The following is a 12,517-nucleotide window of genomic DNA, read 5'->3' as shown; positions in this document are numbered from 1 at the left end:
CTCAAGTAGTTATGCTGTAACATAGCCAAAGGAAGGTCAGCGTTAGAAGCCTTTAAGTTCCATTCCATCAGCTGTTAAAACCAGCCAGTGTTTTTTTTACTTGCTAGTTTCCAGAAAAAAGAACCGTTCGCAATCTTTTCTGCTCTGTACAAAATGATCCATAAGAGCGATTTCATGATCTGCAAGTACAATCTGTGTTTAACAAGCAAGGAGATGGAAAGTTGAGCCAATGACATCTCGGAAGAGTTCACCAGCCCAGTAAACCAAGCCTGAAGAGTTTTTTATTAGAGCCACTAGTAGTCCGAAGTGTATACTTAGATCCTACAAAAATATATTGGATAGAAAAACTAGCCAGAAAGCAACACACATCATTCCAACCTGGACAGCTGAATCGTTTATTTCCTTTGTACAATTTTGCAGTGGTGTAAAATGGCAAGACTCATTTAAAGAACAATGATAGTCCCTGAAGAAGAACAAGAGGGACAACCATGTCTCAAAAACAAGTTTTAATAGGCACTGTAATAACCTGTGAAATCAGAGTCAGGGCAGAAAAGCTCAGAGGCCATTAAATATAATGAAAGCAGCTTTCCCTTTCCACATTTCCACTCTTACAGCAGTTTTACGCGAGCATTTCGCAGGCATAACATTTACAATAGCAACTCTATATAAAGCCAATTTAATTATCTTTATCAAATGGCAGATAATAAATTTCACTGTTCAACAATGAAAATCAATTGTCAACATAAGCTATGGATAACAGCTAATAAAATGACCTTCTGTAAACCTGGGATGAACAAGACTGGCTTCCGCGTTAAGAGATGTAATAAAATTTCCTTCCCTGCTTTCAGGCCACCTATTCAGGTGCTAGCTTGCTAGATTGAGTTGCATTATAGATAGAACCTAATATAAACGAATGTCTGAGCAAATGCTGAATATTTGTTGTTGCAGATTACTGAATCAGTGCTACGCTTGGAAACTATTGGCGACCCTGGACCCAAGAAAGAAATAATGAACTGAAAGGACACATGTAGCACCCTCCAATGCACAGTCAGAGTGCATAGTTGCAGAAAGATTGGTTGAAACACCAATGAGATTTGATTGTGTGGGATGTGATACATAAGTAGCAGTCAAGTACAACGTTCCTTGTTTTCCTAGTGGACATGCTGGGGAATGTTTGGTCCAGCCAGTTGAAAACTTCCTGTTTCCTCCTGGCTGGGACATACTTCCTTTGCATGTGACTAGAGGTGGGTGTGACCTTACCTGTCCAGGTAACAAAAGGACAAGGCACGCAGCACTTTTTGACTTCCTCCCTTGTTAGAGCAGTTTTTAGCTAGAGATGCTCTGTTGGCTTCCAGCCAACAGAGAACACTGGGATTATCCCCATATGGGATAGCTCCACTTGTATATACTTTGTAACTAAGTCTGCCCTCAGAGATCCAACTGTGAACTGAATGTAAGTAAACTACTTACACAATATTGTGGTGTGATTACTCTTTTAAGAGGGATATAAGGGAACTTACCAGGAACCTAACAGTGAGAGGCTTACAGAAGCCTGCAACCAGTTATCTGCTGTGCGTTTAAAAGGGGAATGTGAAACTCTGCTAAGTAAAGGAACTTGCTAGCACAAGTTAGGAGGAATATTAATAAACAATATATCCTCTCCCGCCTCCCTGAACATTCCAACAGATTAAATATGGGTGATGAGAGAGTGAATTTAAAAGTGATTGGAGCTTGATACTAAAGACAGGCAGCATACATGCTTTTAGATGTTTTTAATTGTTCTTAAATGTTCTAAATAGATTAATACCATTGGAGAGTGTTTGCCTAACAGCAGGAGCATAGGAACAACTCGGTAAGATCCACACATGTGCACTGCTGTAGAAGGCACATGTCCTGGCTTAGCTTCAGGTCTCAGTTGTGGAGAAGACTTGCCTTCTTGTGCTATGTAGAGTAAGCCTCAGGAGACAGAGCTCAAGGGTTTGATGACTCTATACACTGCTGCCAAGGAATCTAGGATCCTTAAGATACAATAGGGTTAGTCGAACATCTTCTGGGGCTTTCTTCTGAGATGGAGATCTGTTGAGTTCATCCCCATATATCTTCACTTAATGAGTCAATGTGTTATGTGTATGAAGATAGTATCCCTGAGTCTGGGAAAGCCCTTCAGAGCAGAGGCCAATCTGGGAAGGAAGGCTTGATACTAAAAGTGCTTTTGGTCATTTGTTAGAGAAACCCAGGTTAATTCAATTTACAAATAAGGCACACATGTTTGACATGTTCAAAAGGCCTGTTTCCCACCCAGTGATGTGTGTTGATTCCTCTTGCAGAAAAATAAGCTTAACGATGCTGGGCATTTCATGTATTTATTAGAAAATAAGGTGTTAAAAAAATTCAAAAATAGTGAGTTAAAGCATTTATTAAGAGACTGGTATTTTCAAACTCTCTTCACAGCTAATTTGGGACACCAACATTATAGCACTACATACAGAGGTCAAACTAATAAGCCGTGAAACATTGAAGAAACAAAGACAAATGCTGTACATCCTTAGTTCTGTACTCTAAATGGATATCTTGATTTTGAAAAAGTAGGGTCTCCTTTGTCCTCCTCCCTGGTCTTTTCCAGGATCAATGCAGATCTGTTCTCTTTATCCTTTTTGATACTCCTTTTATGCTGTAGGGTTAAAGAGCTCAGCTGATCATTTATTCCTCTTTGTTTTAAAATTTACGGTACGCACTACGGAACACAGTTCACTGACTGGCAAAACCACACAGAAGATGACACTGGAAACTTGGCTCTTTTGAAAGGTAAACTTATTACAATTTTAGACTGGCCTAACAACTTAGTGATGATTTAAAGCTGGGTCAACAAATGCAAAATGAAGTGATAGAAGAGATTGCTCCTCTTAAAGGGGGGGGGGAATCCAGTGAACAAAAAACTAGCACAGTGTAAAAATGTTCAAGTCCAGGTCTGGGCCTGCCACACTGATTTTTTACCAGCAAGGAGCTTTGAAATGTAGGGGAGCATTTTTTAAAAATTGCATTCCTCATCTGGAGTCTACCCTACCATCTCTTTCGGCTTGTTGGGCAAACCATGCCTTAATATATGGAAAACAGGGTTCCACTAACCATTTTTTCTAATGTGTTCTGCAAAATTTAATTTTCCATCTGTATGAGAACACTGGAAAAGCCAGATACCTCTACTATAAGCTGCAGTCAAGGTGTAATACTGAATTTAGTTTCTCATCCTTACAGAGAGACTCATCTGCATTCTGAGACAACTGTAGGTACCAGCAATATCAGCAAAAAAGTTCTGTTCTGTGGTATTTTATTGGCACAGACGCTTAAGGTGGATTATCAAGTCTCAGCAGTGATCTATGAGAGAACCACACCAACACCACCCAGAAAAAGAAACTCGTAATTATATTCTTTACCAGACAGTATGGTCTTTTGTTTCAAGACAATTGTATTTATCAGGTTGGTGACCTAACATACAGTTGGATGTAACCTGCTCCAAATTCATCCAAGACCTATAAGTTTTGCAACATTACCTGTATTTATTCTCCATCTGCTAGTCATGGGGTGGGACAAGGGGATACACAGCACGGAAGCCCCACTGCCTGATTTTAGCAGCTGCCCAAGTTTTATTTGGAGCCAATAAGGATAAGATTCTTGTTTTTAAAAATAAAAGCTACTTTTCAAGATTAACTCTCTTCCCAGTACCAAATTCCATACTTCATTCAATTCTATCTAAAATCTTCTACAAGCTTATGCCGCCTAAGGATTTTTGCTAGAAATTCTGCAGAGATTCTGCCTTTGGTTTGAAAGTGTGATGCTTCAAAGGTACAAGGTTGCACAGCTTTCGTTTTGGACAACTGCAAGTACACATTCAAGTTCACTTTACCTCTTCGTGAGAAGCCAGACTTTCTACAGCACAGTCCTAGGCCTATCTACTCAGAAATCAGTCCCAGTGAGTTCAAGGACTACGTCCCTAATCTTCTACATTTCCAGTGTGCTTGTTATACTGAACTATGGCTATCTCCTAGCTCTGATTAGTCCCCACAAAACTGTAGATTGTTACAACCTTGTAATTTTCCTGTTCTACAGAAAATACAGCAGTTACCTGGAAGAAAGGAACTCCTCCACTGATACACACACTTGTCTCCAAGAAGGATTTTTCACTTAGCGGGCTCCCGTTGGTCTCTATTATATCCTCCTCATCCTCATCCTCCAAATCATCCTGGGAACACAACAGTAAGCCTGTTATATCAGTGAATACAGATAGAAGCCCCCTCATAAAGTTAAATGCACAGCCGGAAGGAGGTGTTTGTGTAACAGGCTAGTTTCATGAGTACACGACAAATGAAAACCCTTCATTCCTTGCTGTGTGCACTTTTGCCTCCAGCCCTGCCCACCACTGGTATGTGGTCCTTAAAAAAGGTTTGCTCCCTTGCTCTACAGCTACTTACCAACCCTAGACCTGCAGGTATAGGGCGGTATGATAGATTAGATAGAGAGATAGATATCTCACGTCTACTTATGTACTCCTGTGTCCCTGCCATTAAGAATTACACATTTGTTTTTTTTTTTTTTTATAAAGATTTTTTATTGCGTTTCTTTTCATAGATTTACAAATTTGTTTACATGGCAACATACAAGAAACATTTTTTATATATATATATAAGAAAAAATAAAAACAAGAAAAAATATTGTGAAACTTTCCTTAACATCTTTCAGCAATTCACTTTTGGACCTCCTCGCATCCTCTCAGCATTGCATTCATTGTTCTAGCCAGTTCAGCAATTTGTTATCTTATTTCCCATCTTATTATACCTTTAAATGTATTATGTTACCAATTTCAAAAAATTGTAATTTAGTTTTGACATTCTTAATAAACATAATAATTTGTTTCAAATATTTCTCGTTTTTTCTATCAATACTTACTTTATCATTTCTTAAAATAAATTGCGGAAACATAACATTTCTTAATCGTGCGCTATCTTAACATTCAAACAACTTATAATGTTTTTGCAAATAGTCCTTAAATTTTTTCCAGTCCTCCTCCATAGTTTCTTCGCTCAGATCTCGGATTCTGCCAGTCATTTCTGCCAACTCCATGTAGTCCATCAACTGCGTCTGCCAGTCCTCCAGTGTGGGTAAATCTGGTGTCTTCCAGAACTTTGCGATGAGAATCCTAGCTGCTGTGGTTGCATACATAAACAAGGTTCTGTCCTTCTTTGGCACCTTCCGGTCCACCATGCCCAAGAGAAAGGCCTCTGGTTTCTTAGAGAAGGTATATCTAAATACCTTTTTCAGCTCATTATGTATGATTTCCCAGAAGGCCTTTACTTTCGGGCAGGTCCACCAGAGGTGAAAGAATGTCCCTTCTGCCTCCTTGCATTTCCAACACTTATTATCAGAAAGATGATATATTTTAGCCAACTTGACTGGAGTCATGTACCACCGGTATACCATTTTCATAATGTTCTCTTTCAAGGCACTACATGCCGTGAATTTCATACCGGTGTTCCATAACCTTTCCCAGTCTTCAGACATAATGTTGTGTCCCACATCCTGTGCCCATTTTATCATAGCAGATTTAACTGTCTCATCCTGTGTGTTCCATTTAAGCAGCAAGTCATACATCCTCGAAAGTACCTTAGTCTTTGGTTCTAGCAGCTCCGTCTCCAGTTTCGATTTCTCCAACTGGAAACCCACTTTTCTGTCCATTTTAAATACCTCTTGAATTTGAGCATAATGTAACCAATCTCGCACCTTACCTTTTAATTTGTCCTGGCTTTGGAGCTTCCAGTTATCTCCAACTCTTTCAATCAGTTCCCAATACTTTGGCCAGTAGGCCTCCATATTGGGCTTTTTTTTAGAAATCTTGGCTTCCACAGGTGATAGCCACCTCGGGGTCTTGCTTTCTAATAAATCCTTGTACTTCATCCAGACGGCAAAAATTGATTTTCTGACAATATGATTTTTAAACAATTTATGAACCTTCGCCTTGTCATACCACAAGTATGCATGCCAACCATACACATTATCAAACCCTTCCAGATCTAGGACATCGGTGTTTTCCAACAAAAACCAATCCTTCAACCAGCAGAAGGCTGCAGCTTCATAGTACAACCTTAGGTCCGGCAGGGCAAACCCCCCTCTTTCTTTTGAGTCGGTTAGTATTTTAAATTTTATTCGGGGCTTTTTGCCCTGCCAGACAAACTTAGAAATATCCTTCTGCCATTTTCCAAAACATTCCATTCTGTCCACGACCTGAAGGGTCTGAAATAAAAATAGCATTTTAGGCAAAACACACATCTTTATAGCTGCGATTCGGCCTGACAAGGTAAGTTTCAATCTTGACCAAATATCCAAGTCTTTTTTAATTTCCAACCAACATTTTTCATAGTTATCTTTAAAAAGGTTTAAATTTTTGGTGGACAAGTATACCCCCAGGTATTTCACTTTTTTAACCACACTTAGCTCTGTCTCTTTCTGATACTCCTCTGTCTCTGTAGGTGTCAGATTTTTGACCAAAACCTTAGTTTTTTGTTTGTTTAGCTTAAATCCCGCCACCCGACCAAACTCCAAAATAAGTTCCAAAACTCTTTTTGTACTAGATACTGGCTCCTGTACTGTCAAGACTAGGTCATCTGCAAAGGCTTTCAGTTTGTATTGTTTCGCTCCGACCTCTATGCCTTGCACCAGCTGGTCCTCCCTAATCATATTCAGCAAAACCTCCAGAACAGAAATAAATAGCAGAGGGGATAAAGGGCACCCCTGTCGTGTCCCTTTTTCAATTCGAAGTTCCTCCAATACCACATTGTTCACTATCAGTTTAGCTTTTTGTTCTGAATAGATTGCTTCTAATCCATTTTCAAACCCCCGTCCCACTCCCATCCCTTTCAAGTTCTTCTTCATAAACATCCAAGAAATGTTGTCAAATGCTTTCTCCGCATCAATAAAGATTAAAGCAGCCCTTGTATTTTTAATTCGCAGCAGCTCCAAAATATCAATAATGTTCCTGGTATTGTCCGACATGTGTCTACCAGGGAGAAAGCCTGCTTGGTCCTTGTGAATTACTTCATTTAATACATTTTTAAGTCTACTTGCTAAAATGTCTGCAAAAATTTTGTAATCCACATTCAGGAGTGAGATGGGACGGTAGTTCTTAAGCTGAGTCTTTTCCCTTTCTGACTTGGGAATCAATGTGATAAATGCTTCTTTCCACGTTTCCGGTGCCTTCCTCCCCTCCATGATCTGGTTACAAACCTCCAACAACGGTTGTATCAAGAAATCCTTCAAAGTTTTGTAATATTTGGAGGTGAGTCCATCCGGGCCTGGAGATTTGCCCAGCTGCATGTTTTGGATGGCACCTTCAATTTCCTGTTGAGTTATTTTGCTGTTAAGAATTGATCTTTTATCTTGACTTATTTTAGGTAGTCCATTTGTTTCCAAAAATTGGTCCATTTCCGATTCTTTCTGAGGCCCCTGTGCGTAGAGCTCTTTGAAATATCTGTGGAAGCACTTTCTTATTTCTTCTGGTTTCTGAACTATTTTTCCTTGAATCTCCAGATTTGTAACCGTATTTAACTTTTGTCTTTTTTTCAGCTGCCAAGCCAGCAACTTTCCACATTTATTTGCTGATTCAAACGATCTCTGCTTCATTTGTTTGATTTTCCACTCAATCTCTTGATTGATCAGTTTCGAATATTGTGCTTGATGGAATTTGATCTCTCTTAGCACCTCTTTAGATTTCGGTTTGGTTCTCAATTTTTTCTCTCCTTCACTTATTTTCTCTAAAATTTTTTCTTTTTTTCCATTCCAATATTTTCTTTTTATCGAATTCTGTTGAATCAGAAACCCTCTCATTACAGCTTTACTTGCGTCCCAGATTGTTCTTTTCTCCACCGTAGTGTTCAAATTTATTTCAAAGTAGTCCTTTAGTGTTTTTTGGGCCTTCTTCACAATCTCTTGATCTCTTAACAAGGTGTCATTCATTCTCCATCTGAAGGAACCAGTTGGGAAAAGTCTCAGTTCCATTTTTATGGCATTGTGGTCGGAGCAGGTTTTTGGGCAGATTTCCACTTTTCTCGTTTTCGGAGCCAGCCCTCTAGATATCCAAATTTGGTCGATTCGTGTCCATGACAAATGGGCCTCAGAAAAGAAAGTTCCTTCTTTACCCAAGGGGTTCCTTGTCCTCCAAATGTCAATCAAGTCCATATTGTCTGTCATTTCAAAGAAAGTTTTAGGGAGTCTGCCGTCTGTTGTTAAGTTTTGATTTTGGGATTTGTCCATATTTGTAGACACCACCCCATTCATATCTCCCATCACAATAATATTAGCATAGTCCAAATAGTCCATCATTGTCTCATGCAGCTTCTTGTAGAATTCTGATTTTCCATCATTTGGCGCGTAGATTCCTAATATCAAAATCTTTTCCCCTTGTGTTTGGATTTCAATTGCGAGGATTCTTCCATGATCATCTTTAAATAAAAATTTTGGCGACAGGTTCTCCTTTGCATAAATTACAACACCTCTTTTTTTAACTTTGTCTGATGAGATAAATTCTTGGCCAAGTCTTTTATTGATTAATACTTTCCTGTGGAGCCTAGTCACATGTGTTTCTTGCAAACATATTACATCCAATTGTTCTTTTTTTAGGATATGAAATATCCTTCTCCTTTTTTCCGGAGAATTCCCGCCATTTATGTTCCAACTAAGTAGCTGCAGAGACATCCTGTTCTATTTAAGATGTTCTTAAGATGGGGTGTCTTCCTTTTGTTCAGATCCCGAAGGTATAGGCGTTGGCCCACTTCCGGGCGGTGCTCGTGCTGGTAAAACTGGAAGCCAATCCGCTCCTTTTTGGAGATCTTCTCCGTGGTCGTGAAGGAACCTTTGGTTATCTTCAGGTGTTCTTATTTTAACCTTCCTTTCTTTGTAGGTGAAGGATAATCCCTGTGGAAACTCCCACCTATAGGGGATTGCGTTGTGTCTCAGCAATTTTGCTAATTCTGTATAGGTGGCTCTAAGGTCCAGCAGCTGCCTCGGGATATCTCTGTAAATTTCCACTCTTTTGTCTTGTATTTCAATTGCTTTTTTGAAGTGAAGGCCTAGGATCTTGTCTCTCTCTTCCTTTGTTCTTAAAATTATCAAGCAGTCTCTGGATCTGTCTTTCCTTACCAGTCTTCCCAATCTATATGCCGAGACAATCCTAAAATCCGTGTCTTCCTTTAAACCCCAGAACTTCGAGAATTCCTGTGTTAAGTATCCAATCAAGTCTCCTTGCTCGAGTTCTGGAATACCTCTCAATTTGATGTTGCTCTCACGATTTTTCAGTTCCACCATTGACAGATAGACTTGTTGTTCACCCACCTGTTTGTGCAGGGGCCTAACTTCTCCTTTTATTTCTTCCACCTCTTTTTGTAGGACTCCCACTTTCTGGATTGCTTCTCCAGCTAATTCTCGATTTTCCGCTGTTGCTCCTTGCAATTTCTCTATGGCTTGCGTGTGCTGGGAAACTTGGTCAGTCAGTTTTTGGATCGAGGAAGTTGCTTTATCTATCTTCACAGACTGATCGTCCACCTTCTGATTTAAACTTGATAGTTGCTCCAATATTTGTTTTAATAGTGTGTCTGACCCACCTGCTGCCATATCTTCCTCAGTGGACTTCTCAGTTATTTCCCCTTGTTCTCTATGAGACACCAGTACAGCTGGGACCGACGAACGGCGTCCTTGGGTCAATGTTGTTTGTACAAATTGTGCTGGTCTTCTTTCCTTTTCCTTTTCTTTTTCCTTAGCCTCTTTAGTTTCCTTTGCTTTAGACGCTCTTGTTCTCCCTGCACCACTCATTACACATCTGTCAATGTTCAAGGTCAAATTGTCTATTGTTCCATGGGAAAGACAAATTCAGAAGTAAACAGCCAGTGAGATGGAATTCAAAACAAAAGTCAGTTCCCAGGATTTTGTAATCCGAAAGCCCTGTAGGGGGAGTGCCACCCGATTTCAAAGACAAGGAAGGAAGTAATCCGCCATTAAAGTTCCAAATTATTTCAAAACAGTGAATTCGTTAATCCAAAAGTCCCTTCATAAATTCAAGATCTCCCAAAGCACCTTTTATAAATCGACAAAGTTTCACGAAAGGTGCTTGTAACAGTATCCCAATCAGTCTTTTCTGCTCAAATGTAACAATTACTTTCTAGCACAGTTTGCAACTGTTTCCGCAGTTTGATACAGTCTCTCTCTCTGGCAGCCCGACAATCTGGCTCTTTAAAAATACAGCCCAAAGAAGAAAAAAGATAGGAGGAAAGTCACCATCTGCTGCTTCTTTTAGTCAATGTCCATTTCCACCTTCAGCTCAATAAAATAAGCAAATTTTATGGCACGAAAAAGTTTAAGCTTCCCAAAGTCCCGTTTCAAATGCTTCCGTTTCTAAAAGCTTTGCTTTGATCTTGTCAGCAATGTCGGAAGACGGACTTCCCTTTTCTCGTCTCCCGCTTTCAGCCAAATTAACCGAATTTCTTTGCCAAATTTTAAACCCCTTTACTCACGGGTATGTTGCTTGCAGTTTAGCGTTGATTTTAGGAAGAAGGATCAGCGCTCATCTGTAACAGCCGCGCGGCTTCGCTTCCGCGGAAAGAGCGATGAACTCACAGCACCGCTACCCCTCCTTCACTCCGGGTCTCCTTACGGGGTCCCTTCTGTGCTTTCGGAGCAGCTTCTGGTGCCCGCCGAGTCCCACGGCCACGGGCTCACTCTACCCGTGGTTTATCTTGATGGGTCGTCGCTATGCCGCAGCGAACGACCCTTTTCCGCGGAGCCCCTCTTCAGAGCCCGAAGAGGACCGCCATTACAGTTTCGCGCCGCCCCCGGAAGCTAAGAATTACACATTTGAAGAAGCATCTTTCCTCCTCCCTTCTAATTTCCGCAAATACCTTTTCAGGAGCTTTGGGCGTAGCTGTGACTTCTGTCTGCTTTTGCCTTAATCTTTCCAGCAGGACATCGCGAGGTTCTGTTTTCACAACTGTCACTGGGTACTGGTATCCTCTCCTTTTTGGGGTGGCTCCTTCAGGAGAAAAGTAAGTTTAAGTGACACCTAAAACCACCGTCTTTTGGCACAGAAAAGCTGCTAAATTCCACACACTTTTGGATCTCTCCATGACTCATCGTTTCCCTCCACATACCTGTCGGGACATCCACTTTAAGTTCCTCCCTCAGGAAGCCATTAATGCGAGTTGACCCATCCTCGGTTTCTTCAAGGAGTATCTCTTTCTGCTTCAGGAGCACATTCTTATCATTCCTCATCCTGTCAAGGAGCGTCTTCAGAGCTTCTGCTTCAGTATCTTTTTGTCCTGCAATATGGTCTGTGACCTTAGCAACTGACGAGCTGCAATTCTCATCTAAATCCTGAAAGCAAAATGCAAGTCTTAAAACACTCCAGAGTTGTAGCAACTGGTGAACATTTTCATTTTTTATCATATGGTTCCTACTAACCACTGTAAGAAATCTAAACACCACACATATACAGCTATTTTTTTGCTAATTAATTCATGAAAACTCCTAGATGAGCTTAATACTAGGAACTTTCTTTACAAAATGTGGAATTAATAAATATAATGCTGGACAAAAAGGGCTTAAGCTTGGTTTCATACATACAAAGGTCCATGTTCTCAGAAAACCAAGTTAGCTTCCAGGTAGCAAAAATATTTAAGCTTTCTTCTTTGCCAGTTCTCCTCTACAAAGGCTTCTATAACTCTGGAAAACCACTAGTGGCACTGCCCAGACATCTCCTGACTTCTTTGTCAAATTATAAGGAGCAGCGTATAGGGTGTTAACAGACATAGAAATTGGGCTGGGGCAAAAGGGAGCAGCAGCAGGTGTGGGGAAGGAACGAAGCACACCAATTTCAGCAATGTGCCCCAGCCTTCTGCATGCTCATCCTGAACCACCTAGTTTGCTTTAACTATGCTTTAATGTATCATGTGAGCCAGGTCCTGTTGCTTCGGCAGGAAGGTTGGCTAGAAAAAGTTGGTCCAGAATCAGGCCAGAGGGCAAACATTTTCTAAAAGCACTATATTGTGCTTGAAAGCACACCACACTGCACACAGAAATGATCGTTCCATTGTACATCCTGGCACAACCAGAACTCAAAGCAAGGGTACTGCAACTTCATTTGCCTTCACCAATATCAGGTGGCCAAATCTGATAGTGCTGCCACTTGTGATCAAACGCTCAGAAGGCCTCATCTGCACTATACAGTTAAAGCAGCATTATACCACTTTAACAGCCATGGTTTTCCCCAAAGACTGTAGTTTGCTAAGGGTGCTGAGAGTTGTTAGGAGACCGCTACAATTCCCAGAGTTCCCAGAGAAGAGGGATTAACTATTAAACCACTCTGAAATTATACCTCTGTGAGTGGGGTAGAGGGTCGAGCACCCTTAACTAGCTAACATTCCCCAGATTCATTGGGAGAAGGCATGGCTGTTTAAAGTGGTATGGTGCTGGTTTAAATGTATAG

At 40.6% G+C, this 12,517-nt stretch overlaps 1 protein-coding gene across 2 annotated transcripts in view; it reads right to left on the bottom strand.

The window, feature by feature from the left end:
* Nucleotides 1-2,351: 2,351 nt before the first annotated feature.
* KIF11 (kinesin family member 11) overlaps nt 2,352-12,517 on the bottom strand; it is a 28,650-nt gene continuing 18,484 nt past the window's right edge. For both annotated transcript variants that reach the window (XM_081192160.1, XM_081192159.1), the window contains exons 19-22: nt 11,184-11,406; nt 10,935-11,065; nt 4,121-4,237; nt 2,352-2,671 (exon numbers count right to left, since the gene is read on the bottom strand). In XM_081192160.1, coding sequence (XP_081048286.1) covers nt 2,546-2,671; nt 4,121-4,237; nt 10,935-11,065; nt 11,184-11,406 — 597 coding nt within the window. In that variant the 3' untranslated portion in view covers nt 2,352-2,545. The remainder of the gene's footprint in view (nt 2,672-4,120; nt 4,238-10,934; nt 11,066-11,183; nt 11,407-12,517) is intronic.

This window comes from Podarcis bocagei (genome assembly GCF_964188305.1).
Source record: "Podarcis bocagei genome assembly, chromosome: 4".
Classification (NCBI taxonomy): Eukaryota; Metazoa; Chordata; class Lepidosauria; order Squamata; family Lacertidae; genus Podarcis; species Podarcis bocagei.
This window is presented reverse-complemented; position numbering and strand designations above follow the sequence as displayed.